This window comes from Excalfactoria chinensis, chromosome Z (genome assembly GCF_039878825.1).
Source record: "Excalfactoria chinensis isolate bCotChi1 chromosome Z, bCotChi1.hap2, whole genome shotgun sequence".
Taxonomy (NCBI): domain Eukaryota; kingdom Metazoa; phylum Chordata; class Aves; order Galliformes; family Phasianidae; genus Excalfactoria; species Excalfactoria chinensis.
In genome coordinates, this window is record NC_092857.1 from 62,547,428 (window position 1) to 62,567,648 (window position 20,221).

The window sequence follows — 20,221 nt, forward strand, 5'->3', positions numbered from 1 at the left end:
CAACACGTTCCTTCCTATTTAAACGCTGCCTATTGCAGTACCACTCCCCAGCACACGGCCACATCCATGCTCTCACGGGGTTGTTTCCAGGCCTGCAAACAGTGAGTAACATCCCTTGTTTGCCGTCCACAAACCCACACACGCAGACAGGCAGGCCAGATGTTGTCCCACACCCTTAGCAATCCCGATGCTGTGCAGTGCCGTACCCAGAGGGTCCATCAGCCAAACGGGGCTCACGGTGAAGGTGCAGACAGTGCTCAGCAGCCCGCAGAGCACAGGTGAACCTTCACGGAGCGGCCATCCTGTCTGCAGTTCAGAGGGGCAACAAGAACCCCCGGCAGCTCCCGGAGCTGCACCGCCGCCAGAGGGCGCGGCCTCCCCGCTTCGCTGGCGGAGTGCCGCACTGCGCAGGCGCGCCGCCTTCCTGCCCTCCCTCCGCTCTCTCCCCCGTCACGTGGCGAAGGCCGCGCGGAGCCTGCCGGAAGTGCGTTATCTTGAAGCCGGAAGCGCGTTGCGGTGAAGCCGGAAGCGGTGCGGACTTCCGGCGCGTTTCAAGATGTCGATCGAGATCGAGTCCTCCGAGTGAGTGTGTAGCGCCGGCGCGGGGCCGGGCCGGAGGGGTCGGGGCATGCTTCGGGACGGTGTCAGGGCGGGAGGTGGGCGCTGGGATCCCCTCACGGCTGGGGAGCGGGGCGGGGAGTGGCGTGGCGTGTCCGCGCTGTAACCCGGGCTGTGCTCCGCAGTGTGATCCGGCTGATCATGCAGTACCTGAAGGAGAACAGCCTGCACCGGGCCCTCGCCACCCTTCAGGAAGAGACGACCGTGTCCCTTAACACCGTGGACAGCATTGAGAGCTTCGTGGCCGACATCAACAGCGGGCACTGGGACACGGTGCTGCAGGCCATACAGTCGCTGAAGCTGCCTGACAAGACCCTCATCGACCTCTATGAGCAGGTGGGCAGCATGGGCAGTGTGCAGCCTTCCCTAGGCCTCTTCTGCTTTACATGTTTAGAGCCTCTTATGGGCTCTTCTGAGCTGGATGGGACTGAATCCAACTTCTGGATCCTCACAGAACCACACGAAAACCAAACTCTGCATCCGAGCATTGTGAGCTGCTTTAGTTCCAGCAGCTTGTGGCTGTGCCTACTGCCCTGGGGAGCCCGTTCCGTGCTCACCAACCTCTGGTGGAGACTGTTTTCCTGACCCCCAACTCTGCCCTCCCTTGTGGTTCATCTTTGCTTATGCAGATGCTAATCCCTTGTTGCAGGTTGTGCTGGAGCTGATCGAGCTCCGGGAGCTGGGTGCTGCCAGATCTCTCCTCAGGCAGACGGATCCCATGATCATGTTGAAGCAGACTCAGCCAGAGCGGTACATCCACCTTGAAAACCTTCTGGCCAGATCTTACTTTGATCCTCGTGAGGTAGGTTATGCTCTTCCAAGGTGCTCTGCAATGCTAGGCTGTCTTGCTTGACTCCTAACATTGGTCCAAATTGTTAAAGGCTTACGGAATATATTCTCTTACATTCCGGGAGTAAAAACATGCAGGTTCAGAATTTCAGATGTTTTATGAAGTGTTTAGAACTGATGTGTAATTCTTGATCACAGGGCAGCAGAACAGTGAAATATTTTGCTGGTGTGAGTTCAGGATTTGTTCTGCTGTCCTGCCACAGGATGATGCTGTGTTCATCATTTGATATCTCCCGTGTCTTAGAGATGCAAGAGAAAATGTTTTGTAAATGAAACTGATGTTGCACAGTAGTAATAGCAGTAGGAAAGAATGATCTCTGATTGTGTAAATCTGATCTTCTTAGTGAAAGCACACCTTAAGTGTTTGAAAGACTGGAAATAAAGACAAGGGCTGTTTTCAAGTGCCAGCTAGACAAAACAGATGTATTCAGTTTGGAGCAATTAAATTTTGTATGAAAAATATTTTGGAGTAATCAGTTCATAAAAATAACTTCTCTTTAGGCGTATCCTGATGGAAGCAGCAAAGAAAAGCGGAGAGCTGCTATTGCACAAGCTTTAGCTGGAGAGGTCAGCGTGGTACCTCCATCTCGTCTGATGGCATTGTTGGGGCAGGTAATTGGAGAAGCAAATCACCCTGTCAGTTTCTGTAGATCTTTGTCTTACAGAATTAAATCTGATATAGCTCATCATTCAACTCCATGGAAACAGAGATTTAGTGTGCATATTTATATGTAGTATAGTTGAAAATGGTCTTTTTTTCCAAGGATTTAGTAGTTGCAGCAGATGTTAACCCTCTAAATCTATCTAGTAGATTTCTCCACATAGAATAAATATTCAGTGTATAGGGATTATTTTCAAAATAAGCATTACAGCAAGTTGTTCTTAGGATATTTTCTGATTCTCAAATTATACTTGTTTATTTAAACAATTCTTCATGTATTTTGTTGTTTTGTGGCTTATCTCATGACCTGTTATACTTACAGGCTTAAAAAGTGTCTTGCCATAATTAACGTGGCCTATCTTCTGAATTTAATATAAGCTGTTTTAGGCAAACGAACAGCAGGTCAGGTAATTTATGCTAAAACAAGATCAAGCTCATCATACTTAGTACATATTGCATCTTGCATACAGGAGAGAGAATGAAAAGGATGGACATCAGGTCATTCACACTGTTCCTTTCTTATTGTGGCTATCATTTAGGAAGCATAGTCTAAATCTTGTTTGCTCTTGAATTGAACTTGGTGCTTAAAAAAGGGAAAGAAAAGCTTTGATGAGGAAGGTATTTATTAAATGATAAAGTGAAAGTGTTGTTTTCAACTTCTGAAAAGGCACTGAAGTGGCAGCAGCACCAGGGCCTGCTTCCTCCGGGGATGACAATTGACTTGTTCAGAGGCAAAGCAGCTGTGAAAGATGTAGAAGAAGAAAAGTTCCCCACACAGCTGAGCAGACATATTAAGGTGATTTTCTGTTTACGTATCTAATACTGCTGTTTGTTCCTTCCCATGCTTTATGTTAGGAGCTACAGATTCTTTGAATTTGTCTTTGTTGCAAGTAATCTCTCCCTCTTTCCCTCTCTCCTTGTCTTCTGTGTCTTGTTTCATCAAAGAAAAAAAGGCTTTTCTTAAGAGCCTGAAATAAAGTGCCTTAACAAGACTAGGTGCGCACAGTACTTCTGAATGTGGTTGAAGCATTTAATATTTCTCTGACTTCATCATACAGAATCTTTAGGAATTGATTTTCATAGTCCTCTTCCTTGCTCCTGGATAGAAATTCTACCATTTTAAGCTAATAGGTGTGCACAGCATTTCTGAGAGCTGCTGAAGTTTTGATTGTGGACTTGTCACCCAGTGTAATCAGTGTCTGTTTTTTAAAAGTTTTGCCATGTAGATTCCAAACGAGAAAGAAAACTGCTGCAATGACACCGTGGTCCTGCAGCACTCGCAGTGTGGAACAGGCACTTTTCTTATATGTAGGTTTTGGAAACTCACCTAAGAATTCTGTGCAGTAAGGAATTCCAGTTCAGTGAAGTAGCTGTACTAGTTTTACAGTGAACAGGAGACGCAGCTTTTTCAGAAGTGTGATTTTCATGGCTTATTTCTTGCATTCAGTTTGGTAATGCTGTATTTGCATTCAGTGGCAATTTGGTAATGGTAAAAATTTCACTAGAGAAGCAGTGATTCCAAGTGATACAGCTTGCACTGCATCAAGTGTTCTGGAATCTGCTGATATGTACTGTGTACTGGGAAGTTATTTGTTAACATTCATAGTTCACTAAAGAAAAGTTAACCAAAGTTACTGCTTCTTTTAGCTTGAAGTGCTTGGCTTAAGCTTAGCAGACAATTCCAGGTGAATATACATATATATATATATATATATATAAAGCCCTTATACCTTAATATTAGATATGTGACTGCATATCTCTAGGAAACATTGGAATTTGTGGCCAAAAGGGGGGTTGTGGTTTTGTTTTAACGTGAACTGCTTATTTTCACTCAGGTTGCTTAACGCTTAATTTATGTTCTCCTATAAAACAGTTTGGGCAGAAGTCCCATGTGGAGTGTGCTCGGTTTTCACCTGATGGTCAGTATCTGGTCACTGGCTCTGTGGATGGTTTCATTGAAGTATGGAACTTCACTACCGGGAAGATTCGGAAGGTATGTTTGTTCTGTGGACAGCTCACTGGCTGGAGCAGGTAGCCTATACACTTGTGAGGCTGTGAAGGATGTCTGCTTGGTGTTTTGTATATTGGCCTGAAATCCTGACGTTGATTTAGTTCTCCCTTGTTGCTAACTTCCTTCTGTGGTGACTCTTATTTTTCCCCCTTTCCAGGTATTTGTTGTTGCCTCTAAAATGGTGACAACAGCAGTTTCTGGTCTTTGTAAGGCTATGAGGTTTGCTGATAAACTATAAGATGTAGCTGAGGAAGCACTTTGTAAAGCGTTAATAGTTATTAGCATAAAACTGTGTTTTGTTTAATTTGATGTTGATTGGTGGATCTTCTGCTTTCATTTAGGATCTCAAATACCAGGCTCAAGATAATTTTATGATGATGGATGATGCAGTGTTGTGCATGTGCTTCAGCAGAGATACAGAAATGCTGGCAACTGGAGCACAAGATGGAAAGATCAAGGTAGGAATCCTTCCTGAAGTACCTTCCCAGGGGTGGAAGTGGATCAATCAGAAAGATTCATTTGCCATCATGAAATAATGTTGCAGTTGCTCATGAAAACAGAGGCAGCTTAGCATGACTCAGGAACAGACTGGCTTCAGTGCAAAGTAACTCCTCTTGTTTTATTTGCTCTCTCCTTTGCAGGTGTGGAAAATCCAGAGCGGTCAGTGCCTGCGAAGGTTTGAACGAGCTCACAGCAAAGGTGTTACGTGCCTCAGTTTTTCTAAGGACAGCAGCCAAATTCTTAGTGCTTCTTTTGATCAGACCATCAGGTAAAAAGAGAAAACATGAGTTATAATGCAGGAGAAAATAGTGTTCACATTAATTGGTTAAACTTAGACCTGTATTTCATAGTTTTAATACTAATAGGAGAACTGAATTCTGGGGGTTGGAGAGGGACAGCTTGAAAGTCTGGTCTTTCACCATGCAGCTGTACAGTAAGCAGGCATTACAAAATATCTTTATGGGAGCTGTTAGTCCATATGGTACAGATGAGCCATAGCATAAGCAGGCAAAAAAAGTAAATAAATAGGAGATTATGGGAACAGATTTCAAGTGAAAAGCACCAGTATAAAGAGACGTTTTTGGCACTTCTTATTGCTACCTGTCAGACAGAGCTCAGATTTAAAAGACTGTTGTGGTTCAGAATGCTCCAGTTGCTCACTCATATCTGACTTACGTTGTGTGACAGGATTCACGGCTTAAAATCTGGCAAAACTTTAAAAGAATTCCGTGGTCATTCCTCCTTCGTTAATGAAGCTACTTTTACCCAGGATGGTCACTATATTATCAGCGCATCCTCTGATGGCACAGTGAAGGTAAGATGGTGCTCACCCTTTAGTAACAGACCTTTGCTGCAGGCTGCTGTAAATGAGAACTGGGGTTGGGGGCTTAAGGAGACAGGTGGTTTATAGATGGGGGTGAAGGGGAGGATCCTGTGATGGATCTTGCTTATATTCAGGGGAGCGTTATCTTCAAACTTGTATTATTTGCCAGACTGTCCCAGTAATGAAAATAGCATAAGAAAGCACTGTCTTCCATTTTGATTACACTAACATGTAAACTATATACGTATTCCACAGCTGGTGAGTTAAACCTCATTTTAAATGTTAAATAAGTAGTTTTACTTCTTGTTTCAAAATGTCAGGAAGGGCCTGCAGTGGTATATGAAGCAGCTCTAAGGTGGGACATCACTTACTGTGATATCAGAGAGGCTTTGTTTTTTCACCATCTTCATGTCTGCCTTGTGCAGGGAGGCTGCATGTGTGGGGGCCACACGTGTATTTACAGGTGCTAGCTAAAACCAGAAAGCAAGTGTGGACTCACTTGTAAGGGCAGACTCCTTAATTAAAGGGATCCAGGCTGAATTTAGGCAGTAGAAATTCAATTTCAGGTCGCTCGTAGTGAAACTGTTCATGGTGTCCTCGCTTTAAAATAAATCTAGTAGTTCTCCCTACTTTACAATATGCGTCTATTCATAGTTCCCTTCAGTAGCATTAAAAAATCTGAATCTGGTACCTCGATTCAGCTCCAAAAAAACAATTTTTGTTTCCTTTTCTTTAAAAGTAATTAATTATATTTTTCATACTAGGTTTGGAATGTGAAGACAACAGAATGCTCAAACACCTTCAAGTCTCTTGGCAGCACAGCAGGGACAGACATTACTGTCAACAGTGTCATTCTGCTGCCTAAAAACCCAGAACACTTCGTTGTTTGCAACAGATCGAATACAGTCGTCATTATGAACATGCAGGGTCAGGTCTGTGATCTTACTGGTGTCCTTTCAAGTCTTTCAATCGTTTTAAGAATGCCAGAAACCTAGGCAGGGTTTGAACTTGATTTTTCCAATTCATTTTCATGACAAACTGCTCTGGATGCGGTTCATAGAATATCTTGACTTGCAGGAAGTGATTACTGATATGGAGAGAGATGTTTTCTAAATAGACCTAGTACAGCCTAAATGTTTTTATCTTGATGATAGCACTTGTGTGTCCCAGTCTAATTTTGAGCAATGTTTTTTTTGGGGGGGTGTCTTTACAGATTGTAAGAAGTTTTAGCTCTGGTAAGAGAGAAGGTGGTGACTTTGTCTGCTGTGCGCTTTCTCCTCGTGGTGAATGGATCTACTGTGTTGGTGAAGATTTTGTGCTCTATTGCTTTAGCACAGTGACTGGCAAGCTGGAGAGGACACTGACTGTAAGTCTGTAGCTTGAACCTCTGTGGAGCTGATGATCTCAGTGCTTGTTACCTGTGAGGTTCATAAGGGGTTTTGTAGCTATTAGTCTTTCCCTTCCATCAGCTGCAGTTGATAGCAACTGCATTCCAGAGTGCTTGACTGTGGAATGTGCTGAGGCTTTGTTTTGTAGAACATTTTTCATCTTAGTAGTTCTTAGTAGTTTCCCTCTGGGACAAGAATTAATTGGTTGAAACTGTTAAATAAACTAGAGCAAATATTAATCCGGTCTCTAGCTAGTAGAGAATCTGTCCAAGCTGCTGTAGTTAAAGCTATCAGGCCTAAATTTGCCTTGGATTACACCAAACGGAGGTGCCAAATGAAATGTCAGCATTTAATGGGGGAACGTTTCAGCGTAGTGGATTCCAGTGGGTAGGAGATGAAACCATCCCTCTCCCAGCAAAAATGCAACTGCTGTGTCACTAAAGCAGGAACTTAATGTTGGCAAGGTTCTATTTTTTTTTTTTTTGCTTTTATTGTGTGCACAAACTATTCTGACCCTCAGTTCAGTTTCTCTCTAGTCTCTAGCGTTTGAAAATACCTGGCTTGAGTTAATGCTAAAGGAAGGGTCTTGAAGTTTCTTTTCTGCTTATTCTGTAGGTTCACGAAAAAGATGTCATTGGCATTGCTCATCACCCGCACCAGAACCTGATTGCTACTTACAGTGAAGATGGCCTCCTCAAGCTCTGGAAGCCCTAACTGGGTTTTACAATAAGCTGTGAAGTGTGCCTCTTGTTTGCGGGGTGTTGATGTTTGTGCTTTTATGAGGTCTGAATACACAGAGCATGATAGTTGCTCAGTTTTAGTTCAGTTTTACAGACGATACCATTTCTATTGTTAAAAAAAATAGCTAGATTTATGCTAGGCATAGCATCAGTTGATTTAAAATACTCCTTTCCACATTAGCCAAAGCAACTTCTATGCGAATGGTTGCTCTGTCTCCTGAAGTGTGTGCTCATATGCTCTTCATAAAAGTGAATGAGCTTGGAATTAAATGTACAACAGGTTACCAGAATACAGAACAGTACTTTTTTTTTTTAAGTAAATGATATGGGGATAAGAAGGCTTTAAATGATATGGGGATAAGTGGCTTCCTACTTTCCACTGCTGAAGTGAAAGCAGTTTTCCTGGGATGTAGATAAAACTATTCTGTCCTCTCCTTGAAGCTTTTCTAGTCCAGTGTGTTTTGCTGTGTTTCTTTTTCATTATGCATAGTCACATGGCTTCCTCAGAATGAAGCGCATTTTCTTCCCAGTTTCAAAGGATGCCCCTTTATGATAAAACTGCCTAACGTGGCAGTGAAATGTACTTTTGTTTCTATTTTGTATTTGTCATTTGTTTTCATTTGCTTCCAGGCTAGAATGAGTTACCTGGGTGTAAACTGTCTTCAGACCAGCTGTAACTGAAACAGGCCTTGGGATCAGTATTCTAAAACAGGCCTGTTTTACACAGACCAAGTCCCCGGTGCAGTGATGTTGCACATACATTAATACCTTGAATTTCAACTTACCTTCTTCTTTCAAAAGGGCATGGCATGCACAAGTGGGCCTAGTTAATGGTATCAGCGATGCATATATCCCACACTAAGGTAAAATAATCCCAGGCTCTTCCATTTGGAACAGATGATTTTGAGGTGCTGGCCAGTGCAAACCACTACAAATGTTCACTGGGATCTTCTAAAATCTGACAATAGCTTTTCTAGGATGCAGGTAAAATAAGTATTTTGTATGTAATGATTGGACAAATGCATGTAGATCTGAATCTACTTCCTGTTTTTATCTCTGGTAGAATGCTTTCCTTCAAGCAGTACATCAGTTTTTTTGTGACTTAATAAATCAGTTCCAGGTTAATCCCACAGTCTTTCTCAGCTGATGGGCAGGATCCTAGTGCGAGTGCTGACTGTCAGCCAGGGACTGAGCCGTCAGCACTGACCTGTGTGTGTGATTGGTAACAAGAAATGCAAAATGATATTAGCGTAACTTCTCATACAGCACTGCTTGTTCACTGCAAATCTAGATTTAGTTCTGTGTTAGCTGTAATGTTTTACTTCCTATGTTGTTTTTTACTCCCTTAGATATAGCAATAAAGTTATTTTTTAGCTAGCAAAAAGTGATTATTATTATTTTTCTGCCTGAAAATACACCGGTGTGTTGGAAACTTCTGACACAGTTTTTATTATCTGACTTGTTTCTGACTTTCCTTTCAGGTTACATTGCAATTGCTATTCCTCCAATGATTAAATGAGATCTTACACTGTTCTCTGAATGAAAAGTCGTGGTATCAAACAGAAGTGTCTGTCCAAAGCCTGAATGTTTGAAAGATTTTTAAGTACATTTTCAGAGGAAATCTGGCCTTTCTTATAGTCTTTATTTAGAACCTTTAGAGTTTGTTGCCTCAGGTACCAGGGCTTAAAAGCAGCGAACAGTAGATACTAATGCTTGTGAAAGGACCATGGTGCGACTTACCTCCTTGGCTGTGGCTTTAATGTGTACAATTACTGACAAAGGGCAGGAAAGTATAATGGTAATCTTGAAAATGCTCCTAATCGTTTTTTAGTGTAATCCTGGGAGAGATTTTATCTCTGGACAATTAGCCAAGGGTTACGTGATTTCAACAAGACAACCTTGAATGCTTTAATTAGCATTAAAGAACACATTGTTCACTTCCTCACCAACAGGCCTTACTTTTGCTCTTCAATTATTGTACTTGGAACTGAAAATCGTGGATGTAACTTTTTTCTGATGTTATGGGGTTTATCCAAGTGATGACATACAAATCTGAACTTACAAACCAGGAACAGCAGAGAAAAATCAGTCCCTCCCTGCCTTCTTAGTAAGGTTTTGCACAGCTGAGAACTGAAGAGTTGGTCTCTTCTGTACAAAACTTTCTCAGAACAAAAACATCCTTTGTGAATGGCTTACACAGCAGCTAAATTCTCTGTTTAGAGGGATTAAATAGTCCTCATTGGTGGCTGCTGGCCCCTGTGAATCTAATTCCACGTGTTGCAGAGGATTATGAACAATGAAATGGGGTGAGGTGGCCTGACTGTGATTCTGGGCAGCTTGGTCACACCTGTGTTCAGTCTGAGATAAGGGGGGGACAAAGAAAAACTGCCTTGCAGGGACTGAAAGATGATGGGAAAAATCAGCAGTGAGTTACTGCCTTCCTTTTTGCCTACTGTCTATATGGATTTAAGCAGTCCTTTTTAAGCATTGTTACTTCAGCTCCAGTTCCTGTTGATGGAACTATTAATTGGATAGCTGTAAATAGACCCTGTGACCTGAACCATGGCAGCTATGAAAGACAGGGCAAGAGAACTCAAGATTTGTATGTCCAAAGGGAAGATCCTAGGCTCGGGTGAGCCACAGGAATGGCAACATCCTGTGTTTCACAAGTAGAAAAGGCATTTCATGTTGGCATGCTTCAGCTCCCTGTGGAGCCAGATACGAGGAGATGGATGTGGCTGAAGTGAAGAGAGCAATTTGCATGAACAGGCTGCTCACAGAAGCCATGGGTGCCTCCATGCTGGGCAGCATCTGGTGGGGGCAACCAGCCCGTGGCAGGGGATTGGGACTGGATTAGCTTTCAGTTCCTTTCCAACTCCAAGTCATAGTTCTGTCATTCTATGATCACCTTCTCAGGAATCAAGGTTGCTGGTTCTTGCTTTCGTTCAGCTTTTCAGTGAAGCCTTGCACCTGCTGTACTGCTTCACCTCTGTGGAACCTTCCTTTTGGTCATGTTTCCTACCATCAGCATGACCTGATGTTTCACCTCCTACCTCACCAGTGAAATCAGTTGAGGGCTGCTGGATCTCCCGGGCTTTGTAGTCAGGCGTTGAGACTTCTCACTGTCCCATTATCACCAGTAGTGCCCCAGGAGGACAATGCGTGTCATTGAGTATGACGGCTCTCCTATACAGAATACAGAGGATACGGATTGCCCTGCAGTCACAGATCAGTATAGGTAGTCTTGTCACTGTGCTGCTACCAGATCTGAATGAGGCTCTCAAGAGTTCTAGGCAGGCCACAGCCCTCCTGAGTCTGATCTGCTGAGAATTCAGGACAGAAAGTCCTGTAGCAGCATTAGTCTAAGCCCATAGCCCAAGTGTTTAGTGAGGGACACACCAAAGCTTGTGTGTTCACAGTCTTGTGTTCTCCAAGCAGTAAAACATGCTCCATAGGGGCAGGGGGCCAATGGGCTCATCCTGCTATTGTTTCCTAGCTTTCATTCCCTTGAGGCAGACAACCAGAAGCAGATGTCTGCCTTCATGATGGTTGTCTTGACTACACGGCAATGGGAGCGTTCCATTCTTCCTTCCTCATAGCCCTATCAATGAGAACTGAGAATTACTTGTGGGGGGGAACGCGGGCTCTGCTAGTCTCAAGCTGGTTTTAAAATGGAGTATTTAAAGCAGTGGTGCTCCTGCTGCCCTTCCTGCATTAGCAGCAGGACCTTTTCCTGGGCTGCTCTGCTGAGGCTCATGGAAGCATCCCCTCAGAAACTACACCTGGCCCCATTCTCTATACTAACAGCAGCATCCTCACAGAGCAGGAATTGGCCACCAGTCTTGAAAATCAGTCAAATCAGTAACGTTACCTCCGCTGCATCTGTGCTGCTGCTGATCTACACTTTCCAGGAATAAAACATGCATCAAACTATTGCACAACAGTCTGCAGCCCCGTGAAGCAAAACAGCCCACTGTAACCCTCAGGACACTGCACTGAATCTGACAGTCCTTGGGTGCTTTGGTGGCAACTGACGCAAGGGAAAAAGCTAGACAAGGGTGGTTGCTGAACTGACACTTGAGTGGTACATCACTGCAGCAGTGGGGTTCAGTTCTCCCCTCGCTGGAGCTAAGGCTCCTATTGATAACATGTATAGCTGACTACTGAGCTCATCTGAGAATTCAGTGAAGGAAGTGATTCCTGCTGAGACAGAGATATACACAAAACCTGCTCTGTAGGTACCAGAAAGGTAAGTGCAGTTGAGGTTCAAGAACTGTAACACCAGCTGTCTTCTATAAAATGAAACCTGCAACAAAAGGGGTTTTCTTCATGAGCTGCTTCCAGCAATACAACACACACACCAGCCCCATGGCAGCCATTTTGTGAAGGAAGAACAATTCACTGTACTACTACCTCTTCAGCATGGTATGAGAAGTGTAAGCTGTGTCCTGAGCCAGATGGTAGGAGAAGGCCATGCTGGATGTTACATCTGGACTTGTCTTCTCAGCATATTTTATGAAAGAAGTCTTTTTTTACTAGGATCTTTCTGTGAATAGCTGCTAAAAATGAGGGGTGTGGTATCTTTAAACCAACAGCTGCTCTAAGAAAAGAGGCAATGAACAATTTTGCAATTATATTGGAAATGCTTCATCTACATAATTAGAACATTCATACAGAATTTTCAAGAGTCAGCTTAAAATAATGCACACAACACATTAAATTCAGAACATCCTTGCTGTGTCAGTTGGGACAATGGCTGATAATAAACTTCTTTCTCCTGCAGGCTTGCATATGCCCACAAGTAGAGTGAGCAGTGCTCTCCATGACATACCACCGTAGGGTATCCTATTTCAGTAATTAAGGGCAAAGAAAAGCTTCGCATGCTGGCAGGCTATCCCCAAACAGCACTTGTGCTGATAAAGGCCTGGAGTTTTTCACTCATGCATGGTAGCAAAGGAAGCTCCTGCAGTAGCCAAACAACCATTGGCTCTAAACACAGTATTGTGCAGAACATCAGCAAAAAAGCAGTCAGCGATGACCTGAATGAAGCTTCACATTCAGCTCCAAGGTTATAACAGAGATGGCAAAAAAAAACCAACACCAACCATAACTCTGTTTGACCTTAAGAGCAGGAACTTGAGAACTCACAGATCACGTGACTTTAATAGGTTTACAAAGACCGACCACATCCTTGTTAGCTTCATGTATTATGTGGCCATGTTAAGAGTCAGTCCCTACTTGACAAACACCAGTGCAAACCCCAAACATTAACATGTTATCCTAACTGGTACACAACTTAGTAACTACGTCTTACCGTGACTTATATGCACTTGTGCATATTTTGGAGTATAAGACTTAGAATACACAAAAAGATCACCACAGCAGCTTAGTGTAAGCCTCAGCAATTGCACACATACAGGAATTACAAGGCTTGAAAGGAAAGACTAGCAGGTGAGGAAGTTGTCTTGTATCATCAGGCAAAGGTGAAGTGTGCTCAGTTTGATTTGAGCGTGCATCCTGGAGCTTTACACAAGTTGCAGAGTCAGTTTCATTAGTTTATTTTTTTCCTTTATGCTTTTAGATGGTAACAACTATGGCTGGTTATAACAATGAATAGCAGGAAGTGACGGCGAACTGCTTGTAGTCCTTCACTCATCCACTAATGTATACAAAACGAGCATCACAAGTTACTGATGGCCCTTCTATGATGTCTGACATTGAACACCGCCTCTAGGGTGGTGCTCATCATCTTCATAGACTTCCCCATTATAGATATGTTTTCTTTTTTGAGATGGATCAAAGTCCACTAAGTTCACTTGTTCCATTTCCTCAGTTTCTTCTATTTCCTGTCTTGCAGGCAGCAGTTTTTCAAGTAACAACAGCTTATCTGAGGAAAGGAAGCCACTCTCTGGGAAGTTCACCTGAAATCATCAAGAGATGGAATTGAGCATACTTGAACTTACCTTTCTCCATTAAATTACAATTACCTGCTCAGGGGTATGATTTAGTGGAGGGTTTTTAGAGTTAGGGTGCTGGTTAGGCTGTGGTTGGACTCGATGATCTTCAAGGTCTTTTCCAACCTGGGTAATTCTATGATTCCAAAGCCAGCTTTATCATCACAGATGACTTAACCCCACTGCTTTAAGAAATATCAGAGATGTTGAAACTCCTCTCGCACCAAGAACTTCCTGCCACAGCTCCCAGCCATCAGCTTTTCTCCAGAGAATAAGTAAGCTTCTGGGTGGATATCAGGTGTTGACCTGTGCTCTCTGGAATTAAGTTGATGCACTTACCCTGAACTCTATGATGAGACGTCCTTTCTCATATGGTCTGCGATAAATTGGCATGCCTTCATTTAAAACACACTTAATATCCCCATGCTTGACAACCTGGCCTAAAAAACAAAAGCAAAAGAAGGAACATAGGCAGGAAGCAGAAGCAGATCTAGTTTTCACTCCCTTCAATATTTATGTAGCTTTCTACACTGTGTAGAGACAACTACACTGATAGCAGCACCCTGACAGGGACTTGATGCCTGCTAACTTCCAAGTAAGAAAGTGGCTGACATGCACATTACGCTCTTGTAACTTTGTTACACTTCCCAAGGAAGCACACTTACAAGCATGCTAAGTGCTCCATCAGTTCCAGGGCTGAAAAAGTGCTTTTCAGAGACCTGTGGCCTTCAGGTGTCCATGAGGGAAGGTCTGTTACTGTCACGAGTTGCAACACGACACGCAGCTCTCAAGCCAGGAAGATTTCTTTATTGCTGTGATGATCATGATGTGCATCTGCATCTTCTGTATTCCTGCTTATACTTTTAAGCTTCTAACACTTGCATTCAATATGTTTCCACTAACAATCCACTGGCTAGAAAGCAAGTGACATAACAAGCAGAGAGCTTATCCTACGCCTAGATACAAAACACCCCTGTTCATTTATTCAGACCTTCTTTCCAGAGCCTCATTATAAGAAAATTTGACATTTGACAAGGCCAAGCTGACCACTCCCTCACGTTACTGCATCACAAAGAGATAGTCACTGCTGACTGCTATCCAAAAGTTCCTTCTTGTTACAAGATTGGTACTGCAAAGACTAGGAAAAAAAAGCCTGGTACTGATGTATGCCTTTTGTACAACAAGAAGAGGGACAGATTCTGTTCCTTTAAGCTTAAAGCTTACCTATGCTTGGACTTCAGCAGAAAGCAAGCGAGCACTTACCAGGATGGGAGGTAATAATGATAGTCCTATTATCCAGCGTTGTGATAGGCTTTTGAAAGCCACACAGTGCTTCAACCAGTTGTATATCCATGGACAGAAGAAGGTCTTCATCTCGTCTACAGTAGAAACAATCAAGAACAGTGACAGAGAAGAGAAAGCAATAAAAGAATCAAGTTCACCTTTATTAGCCAACTTACTATGGAAAATAATTTTAATAGAAGTCTGAACAATTGAAGTAGTATTTACTAAAGCAACAGCTCAAGAAGGCATTATGGAACAGTACCCATACTGAGAGCTGTTATTAACTATTTAAAACAAACATTAAAAAGACACACATGCAGTAAGGTTTAGCTGTATTCGGTTTTACTTCAGCACTTTTTCTATTCTAGGAAAGACTTTCAGCGTAAGAACTGCACCAGGGATGGTTAACTCCTTTTTATGTCAATTAATACTCTTGGCTCCATCGGCTAGCTCTGCACCATTCTCTTATAGTCAACTTCTGAAGACCCGATACTAGGGAAGCGTAGTCAGGTTGTGCCCACTCTGTGTTCTGGTGGAAGACCATGAACAAACAATTGTAATTGTCTTAGTAGCCTATTCTGATCTCAGTAAGGCAGTGCAAGTGATGTCTGCATGCAATGCATGTCCAAGGGCTAAGAAATCTTCAGGCCTATTAAAAGAACTTAGTTATTTCACTCACCCTATTTTAAAGGTCTCAGGAATGAGACTTGCCTGAGAAGTTAATTATAGACTGTGAAGGGAAAAGAGCAACACTCCAGCTGTCCCAGAAACAGCATGACCTCAGCACAACACTAGATGACCATTAATATCAAGGGTTACCTAAGGACACTAGCAATGAAGGCAGTGGGAAGGAAGATGGACAAAAATAAGCAAGCAGAATTATGAATTCAAAACCCAGGTAGCCATGCGAACAGTTTGTTCAAGCTGTCCCTTTAGCATAACTGACTGAGCACCTGGTTTCACAATAAGAAAAATTAGCAAATTTCATCTAACACGAACAGAACTGAGCACAGAACAGTGTTCTTTTGGAACAGAGTTCAGCACCACAGAAGACAGTCATGCAGACCAGCTGTTGGTTTCCTACCAATCTTTACTCATAATTCCTATCCACAAGTACAGTGCCAGCTGTGGGTATGAAATGTCCTCCTACTTCCATTGGCTTCTTCCTTAATGCTCCAAACAGAAGCAATGAAACACCAAGTGCAACACAAGACAATTAAGATGACCAGCACTACTTAAGTCTAAAAAGTAGTGAATAGGCTAATTCCATAATGAGTAACCTGAAACAAAGACATCTGCAACACCAAAGCAGTACTAGCAGGTAACAAAATACTTTAGATGTGCTCAATGCTTCTTAGGCACATTGTGTTCATGTAGAAGGAATGATTACACTGCTAGTGCACTTAGGTGGGAGAAGTGTGGCAAGCTGGTTTTGGTCAGAAAAGTATATGCTACACTCAAAAAGTCTGTCATAGATAGGATTCCTTAAGAAAAATGAAAATACTGCAATTTCTTTTTTGTGCCTTGGAGTCAAGTGGGCAATAAATAGCTGCCTACACTAAGCCAAGACTTCTAATACAAGTCAGAGGACTGTCATAGAAAAAGCAAGGAAGTATTCAGATATTCCATTGCCAAAGCTCACACAAACATATCTGGTGCTGTTAGATTACAGATGGTTTTAACTAAAAAGAAAACAGGATTTATGCACACATCAGTACTCACGGGTGACTTCTAGCCACATGATCCTATCTATCTACTCATCTTCCCAGGATAAAAAAAGTCCTTTGTAACCATGGAAGCATGTGAACAAGTATCTCAAGTGTTAACACAGAGGACTTAAGAAATTTTTACCTTGTAAACACAGAGTGGTCTTTCTGATCCAAGACAATGATAATATCCCCTGGTTCTAGTCCTGGCTCTTGGTCCCCTTCACCATGGAATGTTATTTTCTGACCATCCTTCATTCCTGTTAAAGAAAAAACAACTTTGTCAGTTCCTTAAAAACAAAAAAACAGTAGCAAGAAATACTTTTAGAGGCATAATACAGTATCAGGATGTAACCTAATATTGAAATTCAAGATATCAGGAACTTCCTCCCCTGAAGCGTTGCTCCCTCCCCCTCAAATCAACTCACAATTCCAGCAGATCTTTATGCTGCCAAACTGGGATACAGCTCAAACCTATTAAGCTTACCTAAAAAGCTTGAAACCGCCACTTGTCAAGATAAAAACTGTCAGAGGCATCAATATAAGTATGACAAGAAAATGAATGCTGCACACAATTTGTTTTGAGAAGCAACAAATCAACCTAAGTTTTAGAACTATATGTGGCAGATACACAAGAAACTTGATTTCAGCAACTACACAGTGCAAGAATTACTTTCCTCAAGACTGTTCCTGTCAAGTAAGAAATCCATTTCACCTACGCAGAAGTCACTGTATGTAAATTCTAGCTGAATCATGCCAACTCAGTTTTTTTCCAACTATGAAAAGAGTAAAAGAAGAAAAGCTTTCTAAATTATCTCCTTATTAAAACAAATTAATGCTTTCTCAGCTAAAAACAAACCCAGACATTATTTAATGTGTGATTTACATGTAAACAAAATAGTTTCAGAAAATAATCAGTAGTAAATCTGTAGCAGTTACATGCTTGCTAGCACAGTTTGTCTGAAAAGCTGCACTACTCCCAAGATTTGTCCATCCAACTTCTGGAAACCCCCAAGGGAAAAATATTTGTCACACTCAACACACTGCATTCTTCCACCACCATGAAGGTTGATATATTAAATTACATTTTGCCAGGCAAATATCAACTATGCTGAGCAGCAATGTAGGGGTTGCACTGCAAACAGTTCTAAGCATTACAGGCTTAGCACCATCTTTGCACCCAATTACTGTAGCAGACCTGGTTCCCCTTCACACTGAAACACAGTAGAAGTGATCGGAGTCTGCATAGTTTCCCTACAGACAGAAAACATATTGGGAAGCCTGAACCAAGAGATATGTTTACCTGATTGCAACTTGCACTTACAGAACGGCACCATGTAAAAGTAATCCACTGCTTACAACACCGCACATTTCTCCATTTGTTATTCACTATATACACAAAAAATTAACATAGAGCAAACATTCCCTAATAACAGGTCTACTTCTGAAGACAGTAAAAGTCTACTTCATTGTTTTCAACAGTGCCACTCACCAAGCTGACACTACGTATTTGTTCATGTTTAAGAACTACAAAGGCAGCGTCAGTACAACCAAGGTTAACCCTGCATCCTACCAAGACACCTCACCTTTGTCAATGTGCACTTCTAGTATTTTCTTCTCCCTAACAATTTTCCTGCCATTGCAGCTCTTGCAGCGGTCCTTGGGGCTGATGCGCTCTCCGTGCCCCTGGCACTCCATACACACAGACTGGATTTGCTGCACCATGCCCGGCCCAATCTGGTGAATTCTGATTTGCATGCCTGTCCCTCTGCAGTTCGGGCAGCATTCTACTGCACCCTTCTTACCACCACGACCTGGAGAGAAAAATCAGAGATGGGTAACTGAGCTTTCTCGTTGCTTCTGGCAATGAATAAGTTAATTCTGCATCTCCAGAGAGAAGGAATTATAGTTGACATTTCACAGTTACCTTCACATTTGTCACAGATCACATTCTTCTGCAGTGCAAGTTTTCTTGTTGCACCATTGTACATATCTTCTAAACTTACTGATAACTGATGGACCACATTTTTGCCTGTGAAAGAAAACATTTACTTAAGTCTGCAAATGGACTCAAAGTAACAGTACATTTTCCATACCAGGCTGAAACAAGATTCTGCAGCCTTTAACATCTTGTTTCAACACAGTTCTCTCACTACTTGTATTAGTCAGTTTCCCAGTTGTGCTGTAGTTAGGTAAGGGTTCTAAAGGCATTAACACTTCTCTATTAGAAGAAATCTGACTCACCTCTGAGAGAACACCCAATAGATGTAACAGAAGTGTGAAACTCTACATTTTACTTCCAGATTCAAAACTTCTGCTTTAACTGAAGCTCTTCTACAAGGAAGTGGGAAGCACAATCTAAAGACAGTTACGCTTTTTCCACCTCTCACTAAGGGACTTCTGGAAACTAATCTGAGTAACTACACTTCTACAATCAGGAATTCATTAGAATTTTAGGAACAAGGGAACCAGTTCAGGGAAGTATAGCAAGTTCCATCTTACTAAGAATACTCTGATACCAACTTTTAAATTCCCTTTGTCCCGCTAGGAAGAGAAGTGCTGTGGCCAGTGCTGCTTTTAACATCAGCCTTCCCTTAATGCTATCTCTAGATTTTAACTTTTGAGCGGCATTCTACTGCAGCTGCATTCAATCCAGTTCAACTACATATCACAGGAAAGTAGGAAGGCTTCAGAGTCAAAGTAACTTGGTTATCTTATTTAGATAAAGCCACTTGCAATCAAAGATCAATTTCCATTTTGATATTGTAGCATCTCAGCACTTATTTTAAAGCTTGTTACTTCTGCGTTTCGCAGAGTCTAAAGAAATCCAGGCTACCAATCAGCCAAAGCTTTCCAAGCACAAAGCCGGGTTAGAGACCAACACAAGGCTTGGCTTCACACACCGCACTATGTAAGCGCCCTCCCCTTGTTTGCTTCGGGTGTTAAGGGTCGGCACTTCGGCCGTTTCCACAGATCCCTCCACCCCCCGCAGTCCCTACGGGAACATCTTCCTAACAGGAGAACTGCTCTGCGGGGCCCGGGATGGGGTCAGGAAACCGCTCCGTACCTCTCCTCTCCCTCTGCATCCTTCCACCGCCGCCGAAGAACATGTCGAAAATATCCATGGGGGACCCGAAGCCGCCGCCCGAGCCGCCCTCCTTGATGGCCTGCTCGCCGCCCTTGTTGTACAGGTCCCTCTTCTTGGGGTCGGACAGCACCTCGTACGCCTGGGAGATCTGTTTGAACTGGGCAGGGACACACGCGCCTCAGAGACTCCGCGGTCCCGCCGCCCCCGGCCCGCCCGCCCGCCGGCCGCCCCTCACCCACCTTCTCGCCCTCGTTGGGGTTCTTGTCGGGGTGGTACTTCAGCGCCAGCTTACGGTACGCCTTCTTCAGCTCCTCGGCCGAGGCGTTGGGGCTGACGCCCAGCACGTCGTAGTACCTGGTCTCCTTCACCATCTCGGCGGCGGCAGGCAGCCCGGCAGGACGCGGCTCGGTCTCGCACACCCGCAGGTTCCCCCGCCGCTCTCCGCTCCCGACTTTTCTGGAAAGTTCGGAGCCGGTCCCGTATCCGGCGCTTTTGAGACGGCGCCGCCCCGCCCCGGAAGTCGGCTTCGAGGGAGGAACACCCAATGGGAGCGGGAGGCGGAGCGCGCCGAGCCAATCAGCGCCGCCGGCCTAGGACT

General features: G+C 43.2%; 2 protein-coding genes across 2 annotated transcripts; one reads left to right on the top strand and one right to left on the bottom strand.

The window, feature by feature from the left end:
- The first annotated feature begins 477 nt into the window (after window positions 1–477).
- On the top strand, window positions 478–9,538 carry SMU1 (SMU1 DNA replication regulator and spliceosomal factor). The gene is made up of 12 exons (XM_072360080.1): window positions 478–582; window positions 744–954; window positions 1,268–1,420; window positions 1,969–2,079; window positions 2,796–2,924; window positions 4,002–4,121; window positions 4,481–4,597; window positions 4,781–4,908; window positions 5,328–5,454; window positions 6,228–6,395; window positions 6,677–6,829; window positions 7,467–9,538. Exons 1-12 carry the CDS (start codon window positions 557–559, stop codon window positions 7,563–7,565), a joined length of 1,542 nt encoding a protein of 513 aa, XP_072216181.1. The 5' UTR covers window positions 478–556; the 3' UTR covers window positions 7,566–9,538.
- Window positions 9,539–12,210: 2,672 nt separating this feature from the next.
- On the bottom strand, window positions 12,211–20,132 carry DNAJA1 (DnaJ heat shock protein family (Hsp40) member A1). The gene is made up of 8 exons (XM_072359252.1): window positions 19,863–20,132; window positions 19,603–19,780; window positions 18,463–18,567; window positions 18,122–18,349; window positions 16,681–16,795; window positions 14,809–14,924; window positions 13,885–13,985; window positions 12,211–13,512 (listed from the first exon to the last, which is right to left on the bottom strand). Exons 1-8 carry the CDS (start codon window positions 19,992–19,994, stop codon window positions 13,294–13,296), a joined length of 1,194 nt encoding a protein of 397 aa, XP_072215353.1. The 5' UTR covers window positions 19,995–20,132; the 3' UTR covers window positions 12,211–13,293.
- Window positions 20,133–20,221: the final 89 nt, after the last annotated feature.

Bases quoted from the DNA above. Each gene is read 5' to 3' on its own strand.
- SMU1 (XM_072360080.1), top strand. From the start codon at position 557: ATGTCGATCGAGATCGAGTCCTCCGA. The intron at 1,421-1,968 runs GTAGGTTATGCT...ACTTCTCTTTAG, and splicing joins CTTACTTTGATCCTCGTGAG to GCGTATCCTGATGGAAGCAG. The intron at 4,909-5,327 runs GTAAAAAGAGAA...GTTGTGTGACAG, and splicing joins TCTTTTGATCAGACCATCAG to GATTCACGGCTTAAAATCTG.
- DNAJA1 (XM_072359252.1), bottom strand. From the start codon at position 19,994: ATGGTGAAGGAGACCAGGTACTACGACGTGCTGGGCGTCAGCCCCAAC. The intron at 19,781-19,862 runs GTGGGTGAGGGG...GTCCCTGCCCAG, and splicing joins ACCCCAACGAGGGCGAGAAG to TTCAAACAGATCTCCCAGGC. The intron at 13,986-14,808 runs GTAAGTGCTCGC...TTTGTTTTTTAG, and splicing joins CATTATTACCTCCCATCCTG to GCCAGGTTGTCAAGCATGGG.